The sequence below is a fragment of the Montipora capricornis genome, chromosome 8 (genome assembly GCF_036669925.1).
Source record: "Montipora capricornis isolate CH-2021 chromosome 8, ASM3666992v2, whole genome shotgun sequence".
NCBI lineage: Eukaryota > Metazoa > Cnidaria > Anthozoa > Scleractinia > Acroporidae > Montipora > Montipora capricornis.
This window is the reverse complement of record NC_090890.1, coordinates 23,701,227-23,718,726: the sequence shown is the minus strand read 5'-3', so window position 1 is coordinate 23,718,726 and position 17,500 is coordinate 23,701,227. Positions and strand designations below refer to the sequence as shown.

At 40.6% G+C, this 17,500-nt stretch overlaps 2 protein-coding genes across 2 annotated transcripts in view; one reads left to right on the top strand and one right to left on the bottom strand.

The window, feature by feature from the left end:
• The window catches only part of LOC138014460 (protein saal1-like), a 30,414-nt gene extending 20,850 nt beyond the window's left edge, over window positions 1-9,564 (bottom strand). The window contains exons 1-3 of the mRNA XM_068861529.1: window positions 9,241-9,564; window positions 8,063-8,146; window positions 7,095-7,174 (exon numbers count right to left, since the gene is read on the bottom strand). Of these exons, the coding sequence (XP_068717630.1) occupies window positions 7,095-7,174; window positions 8,063-8,146; window positions 9,241-9,516 (440 nt within the window). The 5' untranslated portion in view covers window positions 9,517-9,564. The remainder of the gene's footprint in view (window positions 1-7,094; window positions 7,175-8,062; window positions 8,147-9,240) is intronic.
• Window positions 9,565-9,630: 66 nt separating this feature from the next.
• Window positions 9,631-17,500, top strand: part of LOC138014462 (transcription initiation factor TFIID subunit 11-like) — a 10,419-nt gene continuing 2,549 nt past the window's right edge. The window contains exons 1-3 of the mRNA XM_068861531.1: window positions 9,631-9,907; window positions 12,735-12,822; window positions 14,635-14,734. Coding sequence (XP_068717632.1) covers window positions 9,669-9,907; window positions 12,735-12,822; window positions 14,635-14,734 — 427 coding nt within the window. The 5' untranslated portion in view covers window positions 9,631-9,668. The remainder of the gene's footprint in view (window positions 9,908-12,734; window positions 12,823-14,634; window positions 14,735-17,500) is intronic.

Here is a 17,500-nt window from a genome sequence, read left to right as displayed (position 1 = left end):
AGTGAGTGCAAGTGTTTGGCGCAAAAAGATTACAAGAGAAGACAGGACAATATTGCCAGGTTGGTCCACTGGAAGCTCTGTTGTAAGTATGATATGAGCAGAAGTGAGGTACATGTAGGCAATGCTAAAATTGGTATTCTTAGGGAGTGGTGCCCCTGCCTTGCCAGCTGGGTGGACAGGTGAGTGAAAGCCTCTGCTTGCCTTAATTGGCCATCAGTGGCAAGTAATTTGCCTTGTTGGCAAATCTTCCCTGTCAGCCTGAGGACTAAAAAAAATCCTTCTGACTGTTCTAATGTAAAGTCTCTGTTACGAGCCTAGGAAGGCCCATCAGGCCAGCACTTATCTCCGGTTTGTGATGTCCTTTACCTTAATTGGTTGAGTGAGTCTAAAACATCTAATGTCTACAAGGAATTGTCCAGTCTAAGAACAAATTGATCGCATCCTCGAATTTCAGCTGATGGACTGGCACCTAGCTTACTTTAATTGGTTAGCTTTGCAGAACAGACGCTTATACAAGGTGCGATGTTTATTGAGGAAGCCTCATGATTTAACACTATGACTCCCAAGCCGGCCTGAACCAGCCATACTTATTATTTACTCTGTCTAACACCAGACAATTTTACTCGTCAATGGGGAACCCCCGGGAGCCAATGGGTTAATAGGTTCTAGTAACCAGCTGAGGAGCATGCCCAACCAATGGAATTGTGTGTACGAGGTTGTGGAATAAAATACTTTATTTTGTAATCCTAGCCACAATTTTTCATGGGATGACTGTGCCCACTTTGGCATAATATGGCAATTTGGGCTAAAAAACCTCATTGGCTCACTCATAATAATAATTAATAATAATAATAATAATAATAATAATAAGTAAAAAGTAAAAAAAAGTAAGGTCAATTTATTTAACGTCGGTAGTTCCTTCAGTTACGAAACTGGTATCAATGGAAGCCGACTGTAGTGTACAGCGGTTGTATGAGCAAGAGTGCACAGCGGTTGTACGTGCAGAACATACGGGAACTAAACAGTGTGAGCGGGCGTCGAGTGAGTGAGTTGACTTGGTGTCGAACAGAGCAGTTGAACGAATAAAGCGTTTGGTTTTATTTGCCTTTGTGGCTGTTAGTACTCTACACCGACGGTGCGCCTTTAACCACCTCCCCCCCTCTCTGTCAGTCCTCCGTTTCATGGATATTTAAAGCTATAGCTACACTGATCAGAAGAAAGTGGAAAAAGACGTTGAAGTCACCTTATTGAAGTCTCAACAGTCTTCGTTATAGCATTTTGCTTGTCAGAATATGCACTTTAATGTGTGAGATAAATTAAGGATATTACATACTTTCAGCACTCGAAGATAAAATTTGTATCCCCGCGCGGCCCCTGGATGGCCCCTGGTTGGGATGCTAGTCCATCGCAGGGTCACCCAAAGCATTTTCGCCGGTAGCCATTTATACACCTGGGTGGCGAGAGGCACCATGAGAGTAAAGTGTCTTGCCCAAGAACACAACACAATTTCCCCGGCCAGGACCCAGACCTGGACCAATCGATCCAGAGTCAAGCACTCTAACCATGAGGCCACCACTCCTTACTTCTGAAAGCAAAATGATTCAATTAATGAGTTTGCATATCATGACTTGTCATAAGTGCTTGATGGTAAGCTAATTGATTTTTCTCTTGAATGTTTGCTTCCCTCTGAAATTCTGATTGACCCAGGGCAGTGGGTAAATGTGGTTTGATGTAATTTAGGCAAAGGTAAGCCTATACCAATGCTGTACTTTTCACAACCTGTGGGGTGGTCGCATCAGCTTATTGCTTGCCTTGTGACTTTTGAACTGATCTTTGCAGACCTTTTGTCTGGCTGCCTGTATTTAGCAAATCATTGCAGATTTCAGCTTCCAGTATGTCTCAAAACATGTGAAACAGCCAAGACACTGCCTTTTTGCAACCAGTACATTGGCTAATTCACTCGGAACAGCGCGTTCTTTGGTTGCAGTCAGCACAAGCTCTGCTCAACTCGTAGAAAGCGCGAACAGTTCAACCTCCTCCTTCTTTTTCGGCACTGCTCAGCCTTCTCCAGAGTTTAATGCCACCGTAGTCTAGGCTATAAAAGCTGCGTTACCCCTGGAGTAAAACCCTGTTTTGCCTAGCAGTTTTGGTGGTGCTGATTTAACATATACAGGTGCTTTGTCTTACATGACTGGGGGCGTTCTCACCCAAGGCTCTCAAGCTTATGCCTTGCTGACAGCGGGAGGTAGGAGTTGCCTCCCTGTCATCTTTGGCACCAGCATATTTGACTCAGCCTGCCACTGTCATTCTTTCCTTTGTTTCTTTGTTTACACCACTGACTCCCTCACTCATTTCATCCAGCCAGATTTTTTCTTTGGCAAGTGCATCTCAAGCTAATCTTTCACATGTTCTGCCTTCAGTTTCAGCCCCCATTCTGCAGCAACCTTTTGTAGTTGGCCCCAGGATTCTCGCTAATTCCTGCAAAGTTGGCGGGCCAGATTGTCCCCGGAATAGACATGGAATGGAGTGAACTGTTATCCTTGAATATTGTACTGACTGACCCTGAGCCACAACAGCTATTCAATGGAAGTTTAGTGCCAAACTGCAAAAAATTAAACCTCTTTGAGACATGCATAAGAGCAGAAGGAAACTCGTCGCTGCCAATGTCCAACATGTTTACAGCCATGTAGCAGAATCCACCAATCACAACAAGCCTGCCTGTCAAGCGGCTGTGCTTGGTCCAAAATACAATGGGAAGGCCAATGATCTGGCCATCATGTGGGGAAAGGAATACGCGCTCACAAACAGCTGGAAATCGATCCTATATGTTCGCAGGTTCGGGGTTATGCCAAAAAAAGGGGTCAACCTGGGAGATACTGTAGCATCTTACTGGGGATATTAATTTTTCTCTCTCTCTGCCAGCGTGAATGATTGGATTAAAGCCCAAGAATTCTCACATCATCACTAAAGAACTGTAGACCCCTAGGTGATTTGCATAGTATCCCAGGTACACTGATGATTGAATTTGATGTTGAAGTCGCCTATCAGAAAATTGCTGTTCATCCATCTGACCGATATCTTCTTTGAGGTGGTGCAACAAGTTGTATGTTGATTTGGCTCTCCCCTTCGGCCTTCGCTCTGCTCCTTATATTTACACAATTCCAAAGTAGTTACATTACTTGGATGATTTCATTACTGCTGCAACCCCTGGCTTCTCTCAATCTCAGAATCTCAGTTCTGAGTTTGTGGATTGTGAACATTTCAGCATATCTCTGCACCCAGGCAAGTGCGTGGGACCTTCTCCAGTGTTCTCTGTGTTGGGCATTGAGCTAGACTCCTTTGCCCACATGGCTGGCCTCCCTACACACAAGTTGCAGGCCTTGAAGGAGCTTATTATTTTGATCATGGCTGACCCGCAAATGGTGCAATAGGAGGGAGTTTGAGTCTCTCATTGTCCATTATTTTACATCACGCTTCCAAAGTTGTCTGGCCAGGCAGGACATTTTTGTGCACAGGATGATTGACTGATGTGTTGCTTTTGCAAGAAAGAACATCCCATTTGCTTAAATAAAGAATTTCACCTTGATCTTCAGTGGCGGGATCATCGCTTGGATGAGTGACATGGTGTCAGTTTTTGGTTGTACCAGGGTCTGTTACACTGTACCTGCAACAGATGCGCAAGACACTTCTGATGCTACTGGTTCCCTTGGTTTTGGAGATTACTTCCAAGGACTCGGGTTCACTGACTCTTGGGCAGCTGCCTAACAGCCACTGTCCACTGCCTAAAAGGAACGTTTCCCAGTGGTGGTGGCAGCCCATCTTTGGGGGGGCCCATGTTTGGAAGCAGCCGTTCTCTTTCTGCCTGACAATGATACTGCTGCTGATTTGCTGAATTGCACAACTTCAAAGGTTCCTTCTCTAAATGAATCAACTCTCTGTTTGTTTGCCACATTCTTGGTATATGGGCACTTCATGTTGAGAAGGGACTTCCAGAGATCCACTTCAAAATTGTTGGCATTTGCAGAAGGCTATTCATGGGATGCAGCAATTTCAAGGTTCCTCAGATGTCGTCTCATCATTTGCCAATCACAGACAGTTGTCCTGGTCATTGCATGTTTTGGGCCACTTTGGCTTTCTCCCTGCAGCTGAATTTACAGTACCAAATGTGGCCAGTTTTTCTTCTTCACTTTGTTTAACTGTGCAGGATATTGCAGTGGATGGTGTATGCTTGTCAAAATCAAGGCATCGAAGACTGACCCCCTTGCCAAAAGGTGTAACACATAATTTACTTGCATGGGTAGCTATCCTCTGGGTGCAGTACAAGCTATCCCCATTGTTTCTGCTTTAAGATGGTTGTTCATTATCCTGAGTGCTACTCACAGATTGGTTTCAGCAGATCTTTGCCCCTGCCGGCACCCTTGGCAATTTTTCTAACTGTAGTTTCAACATAGGCATGGCAACTTTTGCAGCTTATATCAGTGTTTCGGATAACCTAATTCAAGCATTGGGTAAGTGGTCCAGCCAATGCCTACCAGCTGTAAATAAGGATTCTGTCAGAGGCTTTGGCATTCCTTTCCCAGAAACAGACTTAAGTGATCTTCCCTTCACCCCATCCTTGTGCCAGTGTGGCTGTATGCAGTTCAGCAAGGTATGTATTGCCTATATATGGGAGTGAGTCTCCTCTCTTATTTCAGAGGTGCTAAAGGTTTCTTGAGGGAGTTTCAAGGTGGCCCCTGTTAGCAGGTCCCTGGCATGTTGGAGGGGTTCCCCACTCATGGCTGGGGTTACCATGGATACCTCCCTGTTAGGCCTGAATTTGCTCAGGCTCCCTCCCAACCTTTAAGGCACCAGTTCCAAACCTCATCAATTGGCAATGAGATTAAATTAAATGTGGATAAATGGAATTACGGTAAAGTTATGGGCACCCACACCAAAGCGGCCAGCAGTCTTGTCCTCAAGCTTACATGATCTGCAGGGTGATCCCAGGGGCTTACTGCTTGCCTCGTGGCTTTTGAGCTAAGGTATGTGCAGATCCTTTGTTTGGCTGCCTGTATTTAGCAAACCTTTGCAGATTACAGTTCCCATCCCTTCTGCCTTTTCTCACTTTAGAGCATTGGTAAGTTTGGGGTCAGATGAGTATGTTCCACTAAATTGACCATACTTTTGCCCAGGGAGCAAAATACATATTACACGGGTACCATAAATATGTGTGTATAAGCCACATCTTTTTGTCGAAATATTGGGCTCAAAAGTGTGGGTGCGGCTTATATACAAGACCGTTGCTTTCAGAGGGGGTAAACTGGCTGGTATGGGGTCACAAATAACACTAAAAACCATATTCTTCGACCGATCACTACAACACTCTCCACTGTGTGCAAGAAAAGTAACCATGCTATTCGGGAGAACTCACAAGGCAAATGGCCAACTGTTTTGTTGTCCTTCATTACTTGAATGGCATGTTTGTCCATGGGGCTGTTAAACCATAGGCAGCCCAAGCTCACGCCACTAAAGACAGCCGTTGAGAATTTAAACGCGTTATAAGACTTTGTATGGGAAATAAACTACAGTTGCTTATGAAGCCTAAAGTGTTTTCAATGTTCTAAGACGTATCGTTCCCTGCGCTTTTCGCTCAAATTTCATTGTTTTTATTTCAACTTTGGGCTTTAACAATGAAGACAACTGTTGTCAGTCCCTGGAATTAGGGAAATCAATTAAAGATATTTTAAGAAGTTGATTAACTTTTTAAGGTCGCAAATACACAGCATTAGATTTCAGCAAGTTTATCGCGAACAACTGCAAACTAACAAACAACTTCTTGCCCGAGTCTTTTTTCAAGTTTTTATTTTTTTCATCAAAATCATGCTTGAAATTTGGGAGTGCAGCTTGTAAACACGTTTTTATGGTGATAATAATAATTATTTGCCCCCTGAGCACCCCATAATATCTTTCTAAACAATGGAAATCAAAATGGCTGCTGAATCATCAAAGTAGTCTATTCCTTTCAGTGTAATGGTGCTACAATAGTTGGTAGCTGCATACAGGGGGGGGTTCCCACACACAGGGTTGCCATAGATACCTCTTTGCTAGGCCTGAATTTGTTCAGGCACCGTACCAACCTTTAAGGCACCAATTCCCAAGCTCATTGATTGGCGATAAGTTTAACCCAATCACACCTCAAACATCCTAGGACTCCCCCCGGCCCATTGACAAGTATGATCGTCTGGCGTTACACAGAGTAAAATCTATTAAGTGTCACTCTCAGGGGTCAATGGGTTAAACATTTAAAAAGTGAAAAAAAAAGGAAAGGAAAGGAACTTTAACTAAGTGTCTAGTCGTTCTAGCACTGGAGCACTAATTGGGGACACTGTAAACTGAAATTAACAATATTAACGTAATTCAAGTCAAATGTTGGTTTAGAAGTTGGTTTTAGAAGTTGAAGTTATCCCAAAGTGATCACAGTAACATCTTTACATCATGAAGAGATGTTACTAATTGCTATCAGTGGTTTCAATGAGTTCTTGTGTGTTTAGATGATGTGGTTCAAAATTTTCAAACCAGTTCAATTTTGATCTTCCTTTGTTTCAGATTATGATAATGAATATTACATGTAGATATCGAAAAATCAAACTGAACTGGTTTGAAAAATTCTAAACCAAGAAATTTGAACAACAACACAGATAATAGATGAACAGACATACAGGTATCAATAAATGGAATTAGGGTAATTACTCCTTACCCAAAAATTTCCAAAAAAAATGTTCTGGGATAAGGGGTAAATGGTAAGACCATTTTTCAGAAATTCCAAGTCAAAAATTAGGGTTGAGACAGACCAGAGGGGTGTACAGTATTTGCAGTTTGAAATTCCCTTTCCACTTTACAATTTCTCCTAGTTTGAATCTATTTTTTAGGACTTTGCTCCATCGGATTGAATTGTTTAGAAACATAATATTTGAATGGTAAGCAAAATTTGAATTACCTTTTATATATTTTTTGGTCACCCCAGTTGAAATTTCCCAATGCATGGTAAACAGCCCAAGTTTTTATTTTTGTTTTTTACTCATAATAAATTAACCAACATTCAATATCATGCTTACATAAGCTCTCTGTTCCTTATCATCTTTGTGGAAACTTCATGGTTGCAAGCCATATTGGCGAGAATGCCAACACAAATTTCCTGATTGTCAGCAACAAACAAGAGCAATAATAATATTATTAGTGAAAATATTGATTTTAATAATCATACATTTCAAAGATTTTACTTCCAATTAAAGTTTGGTTTAACAATAATCCTTAACATACATGTAGCATACTTGGGTAAAGAATATATTTTATCACTGCGACACTTGCTGTAATAACACTATCATGCAAATATTGTAAATATCTAATGAATATATTTGAAATTCAATTTAATTAACCAGAAATATCTTATAATGATATGTTAGAATAAAATAGATGTTAATGCTGGTAAGCAAATACTGGGCAGAGCCTGGGAGGAGAGAGTGACTTCCCATAATGTGACTTCCTTACTTGGCTCTCTCATTCTTCCCGGCATATGAGCCCTCTCGGTTTGAAATGTCCAAATCTCAACTTGTTCAATCTGTTGTTTCTGCTCAGCATTTTAATCCCTCCCTCCCTCCCTCCCTCCCCGTTTTGCTCTCTGGTTCTTGTGTATTTTACTTCCGAGCATATTGTAACCTAGTTAATAGTTCTCTTCAATAAAATATGGGTGGGGAATTGCTGCCTGCGGCACCCCTTCAGCCCTGTGCTGAAGCCCCGATAGGGAGGGGGCATATTGTTACATGTACTTTGCTGGACTGGGTTAACTTGGCCCCAGGACATTATGCCAGCAACTATGCCCGCCTTGCAATACAGGCATGAGGCACCTCCTCGGCTAGTTGTCCATACCGGCGGTGGATATTATCCGCGCCTTGCCAGTACATTCCCTGCCCCTCGTTTACGCCCAAGTCACATCTATTGTCTTTTATTGTGCACCCAAGCATTAATATACATATCTTGTCATTTATCATCTTAAAAACTAAAGATACAAGGTTAAAGTACTCACAGTAACTCTGACATTCTGAGATTTCAATATTGCATCAAGAAGGACATCAGTTGTTTCCATTTCTTCTAAAAAGGCAGCAACGTCCTGCAATAATGTGATATGAAGTGAAACTGTCATACATAACTCATGCACTTAACCTGTCATCCACTGATTAAATTCCACCACTTTCCATTCTCCCTGACACATTCACCCCCTATTATTGACATTCACTTGACAAGACAATAGCCACGCTGGTGTCCCTCAACAATGGAACGGCAGGCAGGGATATCTTTTGTTGTCATTTTGGTTTGTTTTGGTTAAAATACATTCACTGGAAACACTAGAAAAAGGTCCTTCTCACCAGGCAAGGGTATTTTGCAGAACACCAAACGCCAAATACCAAACACCCAACATTATAAAATAGATCTGTATTTGGCAGTATTAACTGTACATATACACAACAATAACTAAAAGTTGTCCATTTTAGAAATCAGCGCTTAGACCTACATTACCACAGACACTGGCTACCATGATAATTGAAGGCTGACCATTCTGTGTTCAGCATTCTGCAAAATACCCCTGCCCCTTCTTACCCATCCAAATAAGTATAAATGAAAAATAATGATACTCACAGGCAGAATAGCCAAGGAGATTCTCTCTATAACTTCTCTCACTAAATCATAGAATAATGGCCATGTATAGGGAAGATATCGTTGACACCAGCTCTTGTTATTAATGTGCCAACCAGAGCCTCATTGGTTGTTGAAAAAAAGGGTCTTTTGTTCCTGTGGTTGGTACATTTGAATAACAAAAGCAATGTTTGTAAACAGATATCTTCCCTATTTCCATATCAATGAAAAATAATCTACCATTGCATGCTTTTTACTGCAATTATTGCTGAATACTACACTGAATACACTAATTTGCATAAGAATACCATAAGTTACTTTCATCTGTTACAGTCTGACTTTTCAGAAATTTTACTTACCGGTAACCCTTTGACACCAAAACCAGTATTTTACTCTGTCTAACACCAGGCGATTTTACTTGTCAGTGGGAACCCCCAGGAGTCAATGGGTTAAGGGGGAAATCCATGCATCCTTACCTGACCCCTGACCGAATTGTCACACGTCACGCAATCCTCACACCATAAACAACAAACCCCTTCTGACAAATATGCCTTTTTTACAACTACTCACAGCATTCATGGACATGTCCCAGAGTTCACACAATTCCCTTTCGAAAGCATCGTCCAACTCGTGAGGGTCTTCGTCTTCGCGCTGCGATTGTCGTAGTTCTTCGTCGGGTTCCTCACCTTCGAGACCCTCAGCATTGGTCAGAGTGGACTGTACCAGCTTCATGAGCGTACTCAACACCCATTTCTTGCTAAAAACTGTTTCACCTATGTTGTCGTACTGTATTAACTCGATTTCTTCAGCGGATAAAAGAGGAGGCGAGGGATTCCTGTCTTCCATCTTGGAGCGTGTTGTATTCGGTACTATTCGGGGTAATTGTGAAGAAGAGCTCCCTATTCGGTAACCTTCGGAAGCGTTCGTTACAACCTTGAGTCGTGTCCAGGCTCTTGCATCAACTCCTGCTACAAACTGCCTGTGTATGCGCCTGTGTGATGGAGAACAGTGTTCAAGAAAGTGGCGTTTTAAAGCGAAAACAAGAGTTAGATGTAACCCTTAAAACGAAAGAATCGGACTTGAATTCACCACCAGCCAAGATTCGAGCTACTGACGAGAAAAGAGGTGAGCAGGAGCCCTCGAAAGCCAGCGCTCTTTCAAACACCAGTCCTCCCAATCAAACCATTTCCACAGAAAACAGTGCTGGTGAAAAATATGACGAGAGAGAGAAAATGCAGTGAGTATTTAAATCTGAAAATATTTGCTCATGATGTTTTTTGTTAGATACGTAGATTTCCTGGTCAATTTCTTACTGAGTACCTACTGTATGTGTGCTGCAAAGGAGTGTATTGTGTGTGTGTCATGAATAGAAAGGAAAAGAAAGGAACTTTATTTAGGTATCTAGTCTTCTAGCGCTAGAGCAGGGGGGTGCAGTGATGGTACAGTGGTGAGAGCACTCCCCTCCTAACAATGTGGCCCGGGTTCGATTCCCAGACTCGGCGTCATGTGGATTGAGTTTGTTGGTTCTCTTCTCTGCACCCAGAGGTTTTCTCCGGGTACTCTCATCAAAAACCAACATTTGACTTGATCTTCCGTTAATTGTTAATTTCAGTGTACAGTGTCCCAATTAGTGCTCCAGCGCTAGAAAGACTAAACACTTAAATAAAAGTTCCTTAGAGCGGTTTTCAATTGCGTGTCAAAAGTAATTAGCGAATTGCTTTGGTTTTGCATTACTTCACTTGATGGTTCAAAGTTCTTGCGCCACTTTTTCAACCAATCAGAAGTGAAACCAAAACCAATTGTGGCTAGCACGTGCACATCTTGCAGCGCTTTGTGTCAGCTACATATAATTACTTCAAGTTTTGATTGGTTCACTGGAGTGTCTCCATCCTTTTTTTTATTGGCCAAATTAATTATTTCTTTGGTTTTGGTTTTACGACACTTGATTGAAATTCACTCTAATTGGGGACACTGTCAACTGAAATTAACAATTAACGCAAATGAAGTCAAAATTAATGTTGGTTTTTGAGGAAAGGGTAAAACCGGAGTACCCAGAGGAAAACCTCTTGGTGCAGAGTAGAGAATCAACAAACTCAACCCACATATGTAGCTGAGGTTGGGAATCAAACCTGGGTCACATTGGTGGGAGGCAAGTGCTCTCACCACTGCACCATGTAGGTTGTAACACATCTGATAAACCTGTTTAACCCTTTCCTTCATAAGAGAGACACTAATAGATTTTAATCTGTCTAAGACCAGATGATTTTACTTGTCAATGGGGGACTCTTCAGGGGTGAAAGGGTGTTCACTACATTTTCTGGATAATGCATTTCTAGCTTTCTCATTGGTTACACAATGCAGAACCCTTTTTCTACTTGGTTTAAATTCATCAGGCAACAGCAGCGAAAAATAGCCCGCCGCACTGGGTGAGGAAAGAGCTGAGCAAACTGCCTCGCAAGGTGGTTCAATCAGCCATTTCCTCACACATGCAGGGATATTGTGGTGAGAAATTCGCCTTCCAAGGCCGTGAGGATAAATTTAAAATCAAATGTGTTGGATATTTTTTGGTCTCGCGAAGCAAATTCCTCACTGTGTGCAGCCCTTGCGAAAATTGAGGTGAGCTTGGTCAATCAAGCATCCAATAAAAATACATGGCATTCTTACATGAGTTCTCTCAGAGTATCAATCTTCCTCCGACGCCATCTTGAACCACTAAAGTCACGTGAGAATGCCATGTATTTTTATTGGATGCTTGATTGACAAGTTCGGCTTTGATTCTTCCGTTGGCCCACACAGCAAACTATTCCAAAGAACAGCATGACTACAGCTAAAGCTGTGCTTAAGAGATTTGTTTCAGGACAATTAAGGGACAATAATCTTAATTCAGCATATCCAACATGTTTGACTTTATCCCCATAGCCTTATGAGGCAAATTTCTCATCAAAATTTCCCTGTGCAAGTGAGGAAACGGCTGAGTGCAATCCTTTCTGTGTAATATGAAAGGAAAAAACTAATGAGGATTATGTGTATAACTTACAGTTTCCAAAATTATCAAGGCTAGTTTTAAAACAAATTTCAAAAACTAATTAATAACTTATGAGCCTAAGATCCTATGTCATGTGCATCAGCTTTAAAACCAAAAACACTCCTCATTAAAATTCTTTATTATAAAGAATAGTACTATATGTATGCTAATATATTCCTCTCACATTTTGCACCATTGTCTGGACTCCAGAGGGACATGCTTTTTAAAGCCAATAATTTATTAAATAATACTTACTGTCGCCTCATCATCTCCTTCAACCCACTCCATCCTAAGAGTTACACTTGTAGATTTTACTCTGAGAGTGTAATGCCAAACAGTTTTACTTTCCAATGAGTATCAGTTCAGTGGGGGTAAGAGTTAATAATTAACTATTAGAGCAAGTTTCAAACGAGTGTCATAAAACCAAAACCAAAGTAATTCCTTTGGACAATCAAAAAGGATGGAGACAATCCAGTAAACACAAAGTGTGGGATTTAATGTGCACGTGTGAGCCACAATTGGTTTTGGTTTCACTTCTGATTGGTTGACAAAATGGCATGAAAACGTTGAACCAATCACTGAGTGAATTAATATAAAACCAACTGAAAGCAATTCGATAATTACTTTCGACATTCAATTGAAAGCCGCTCTATTATTAATCACTAAGATAAACATCCATCACTTCTGTACCTCGTCAGATATATCCAGGAAAAAAATTCAATAAACATCACAGAGTCCTCTTGCTCTTCTCCCCAATTTCAACAACATCACTTGTGTCTCGGAATACAGACACTAACTGAGAAAATTATTATTATCGTCACAAAGTGTTGGATCCCAAATGCTGCTCCTCAAGAATAAACAGTTGCATCTATGCCCTGCTAAAAGTAACACTAACCTTTACCCTTACTTTATTGTTGGAAATAAGTAGTGAAGGCTTAGACTTAAAGGGACACTTCCTGTTGGAGGTCAAAATTGGACGTACATCTAATTAGAGGCATTTCAGGACATAAATATGACTTGTGGATGATGGTTTTTGCAGGCTGCTGGTGTCTTCATTTTCTGAGGAACAACTGAATCGCTATGAAATGTACAGGAGAGCAGCCTTTCCAAAAGCAGCTATAAAAAGGGTGATGTAGTTTGTCTAATACTTCTTTGATAATTGTGTAACACCATTGTAATTTAGTTTATCAAGGGAAGTGTAATTAATTAAAGAAAAAAACACTTCAGACATGGCCCTTCAAAATAACCTGCAATCAGGCCCATTTTTAGCTTTGCTCATACATTCTCTAATGTCGTCGCTTCAACTTCACTGTATGTGCAGCGTAAAACTAAAATAGAGCCGGATCGCATGTTACCTCAAAATGGCATAAAGACTTTTATCATATGACCCGTACGGCGCCGCGCGCGCTTTCATTGCAAAACTATTGAGAAAATCCCTGTATGAGTGCCGTACGCAATGGCGCGAGCAGGAAATATGTGCTAAGTACATATTATATGGTATGGTTACTTCCCTGCAGAGGAAGGAAATTATTTTCAACATTTTGTACAAAGGATTTTGACTTCCTTAAGAAATAAGATTATTATACAAAAAGCTATAAATTCACATACCTGTACATGTAACAATATTCAGCCCAGTCAAAATGTTTTTGAGTAGTAGGCAAGCTGGCTATAGTAATAGGCAGAAGAAGCCCAAGGCCGCTGCTTCAAGGGCTGGAGGCCCTTGCATGCTAGCGGGGTCCAGGGGCATGTTCCCCGCCCCCCACCCACCCCCGAGATTTTTGAAAATATTGGCTTCAAATGGTTGCATCTGGTGCATTTTAGTGTAAACTGAGCTCCTATTAGATGGCATTAACATAGCAGTAACAGAGTCCTTGCGCCAACATCACGAGATCGTTTTGACGCCATCTTTGTGTGTACCTGCAACAACCGTAACCGCTGACAATCCATTCAGCTCACTTTCCCATGCAATGAGCACGTTCCTGCAGAAGTGATTGTGTGCGGGTAGGGTTTACGTGGTGTATTTTTTAGTTGCAATTTGAACTGGAAGTTTAAAAGAGACCTTATGGCCTGAGGAAAAATGAAGGCTACAACAAGTTGCAAAATTGTTGAGACACTTTCATTAAAAAACACCTTTTCTAACTTCCAATACTCGGCGTATCTAGAATTTAAACCTTTCCCACTTCCTCTCCCCTCTCCCCCTTTCAATGTTGACTGCTTAAGTTCCCAACATTTTTTTGTCTGGCTAGCAACACTGATAAGGGGGGGAGGGGGGCTGCAGTGTGAGAGCTAATAGGGAAATTAATAACGCCCCAAGAAGGTGAAGTGTCTCCACTATTTTTGCAACTTGTTGTAGCAGTATGCAGTCGAAACGTAGTGATAAACAACAACTCGAACAACCTCATCCTGAATACAAGTCTGGCAAGTGTAAATTCGAAGTAAGTGGCAAATATTGCGTTGTAGGCGGCCAAATAGCCGGCAGCCGGCACATTTTGACTGGGCTGAATATTGCAAATAGTCCTATCAAAACTCTACTAATTACAGTTCCAGCGACACCAAACTATTCAACACCCTTTTCACATTCAGTACTGATTGCTCTATCCCTGCTTCCTTATTGCCTTATGCTAAAGCTTCTGTTTGTAAACGGCCACACATTCCTCTGCATGTACCTGGATCCTGGACACATTAAATTCTGCATATACAACTATATTTTAACAGTGGGTGCAGCTGTACATGTAGTTTCAACTGCTACTAGTGTACAAATGGACTTTGGTCTTAAAGAACTTGAGTGGTTGATAAGAAGGATACCCATTATTGATTATTTCGCTACTATGTCTGCTTGCCACTGAAATATTTGGGTGTCCATTCATTCCGTACTCAATGTGCCATTTCTTATCTTAATTAGAATATTGTTAAATGAACATTTTTGTTTCGTTTTATAGCTAATGCAAAGTGTGACTGGAGGAACATCAATCCCTCCCAATGTTGTCATAGCAATGGCTGGCATCGCAAAAGTGTTTGTCGGAGAAGTGGTTGAGGAAGGTTTGTATTCTGTTATAATGTTATGGGCATGAAATTCTGCTTGGGAAAACATGACACTTGACACTTTCAGTGTTTGTAAGAGAATTGGGGTTAGGGTGACCAGGGACAGCTTTGGATTTTTACACAAAGTACTGATTGCAGGAATCTGATTGTTTGCCTTCATGTCATGCATGAGTTTTTGCAAGGTCTCACCCAGGGCCGGGAAGACAGTTTGTGATGTGTACAGAATGTAGCACAAATCTGAAATGGCTCTCTGGTACACAGAACCCTACGTGGAAGAACCATTAGCAGGCAATCCTGTTCCTGAATAAAACTGAACAGATGAGAGGAGAGTGCTGGTAAGGTACTCATAACATACATTATTTTTAGATCAATTTGATCAGAGTTTCGTGAAGATTTTGCTCTGGGGGTCACAAGTTATTATCGTACTTTTGCTGGATTTTTGAGACCGTCAGTTTCAGTTCTTTCAAAGATGTAGTACATTTTCGAATAAATTATCGCAACATAGGAAACTCTTAAAAGAAACCTCCACTCTTACTACAGAATAAGACTAGTTTAAACCGAAAGAAATTATGTTTACAAACAAAAATGATGTGTTCAACATTTGTTTTAAAACACTGTTTATATCAAGAAAAGTTAATTTTAAAATCGCGTATCTTAAAGTTTTGCAGGCACAGCCATCTTGAATAATTGTGACTTGTTACAGTTGCCCTATTGTTCTGACACAAAGAGCTTTTGTCTAATAACAACAGGGCGACTGTAACACCTCACAATTATTCAAGACGGTGGTGCCTGCGAAATTTGAAAACAAAAATAGGTGATTTTAAAACTTATTTATTTCACATGCAAACACTTTCTTTGAAAATACTTTAGATTGACTTGACTCTAATGGTTATTTCCTGTGATTTAAATTTATTCTTTTGTGGAAGTGGAGGTTCCCTTTATACATGCAAGATCATGTCATTGCTAGCTGCATTGTTGGGGATACTCTCAACATTAAATCTTCTGAATTCTAAGTGTGTTACCAGAAGAGTTTTCTACACAAATTTTTCACTCAATGTACCTATCATTAGTAATACCATGACACTGTTTCAGTTCCTTCATCCACTCAGATTTTAACACTTCCTGTTTCTTACTATTCATTTGGTCATTTAACCCATTGACCACTTAGAGTGAGACTTGATAGATTTTACTCTGTCTAATGCCAGACGATTTTACTCATCAGTGGTGGGTGTCCTAGGGCATTTGAGGTGTGAACGAGTTGATCCTATAACCTACGATTATATAATCCAGATCAAGGACATGTATTAAGCATTGGCATTAAACCGTTCAACTTCAGCAGTTATTAAACATTGCTCAAGACCAAAAAACTTCATCCCTTGCAGTATGTTATTTTGCAGTAAAAAGTTGACCTTGCATCTCCTTTGAACCCATTGACTCCTGGGGGTTCCCCTTTGACGAGTGAAATCGTCTGGCGTTAGACAGAGTAAATACTAAGTATGGCCGGTTCAGGCGAGCTTGGGAGTAAAAGGTTAATATATCTAGTTTCTGTTTCAACTGCTACAACATGTCCGTTGTGATAAAACCGTCTACTCACAACACCCTTTTCAGGTTCGGTACTGCTTTGTTCTCTTCCCACTTCAACATCAACTGCTACATTTGTAAACGGCCACCTCTACCTGGGCCCTTGACACGTTGAATTCTGCGGGTAACTGTACTTAACAGCAGGGACAGCTGTAGTGTCAACTATTACCAGTGATAAGTAACACTGAACTTGGTCTATTCATACTAGTTGGGACTGTTAGTTAATCTGAAAGACTTTGGATAGTCGAGAATATGCTGGTGATGTTTAACTATGGTGTATCAGTTGTTTCTGGCAAATGACAAGATTTATAGGAATTCGTCAGGCTAAAAGCAGGCCATTTTCCTTCTGACTTTCTTCCTTCCTTCATGCTCATCCTGTAGTTTGCTCCAATAATAAGAATAAGAATGATCCCAGGCAATAACAACCTACAGGAAATCCAAAAAACAGCACTTCTGGGAACAGCACACATTCTGAGAAAGGTTCTTTCAATCAAGTAAATCGAGTAAAAGCTCCTCTAGTACCTCAGAACCATGGTTTGATTCTGACCTTATAGTAATAGTAATAATAATAATAATAATAATAATAATAATAATAATAATAATAATAATTATAATAATTATAATAATTATAATAATACCGGTAATTACTATTATTTCTGTACCATGGCAAAATCCAGATCTCCCTAATATTAATCATAAAAAATTACAACCTCAGATAATTTTGAGACAATAATTTATTAATTTATTGTTAATAAAAATATTGATAACTGTATTTTGGTAGAATTTTGATTGTTTGGGTAAGTGTAGTCTCAAAAAGACTCTTATTGGTGTCTGACCAGTAGGTACCTAACTCTGCTAGAAGAAGATTTTTTTTATGTTAATTTTCTCACTTATTTTGTCTCCAATTTCTTGACACACACACAATCTTGTTTTCACTGTGTTCGTTTAATTTTTGTTCCCATAAGCAATGTAATAATGTGGTGAAAGAGTGACAAAAGAAAGCACAGATGCAGAGAATAGAAATCCTCTTCCGAGAGGGATTAACATGCAAGGATGAGCTGTGCCAGTGACAAGGCCAAAAGGAACCGGCAGTGATCCTTCTTCTAGCAATGGCTGCCAAAAATACTAGCTATGCTTGCTACAGAGTCAATGCTAGACATCAATAACAGTCACTCGCCCAGT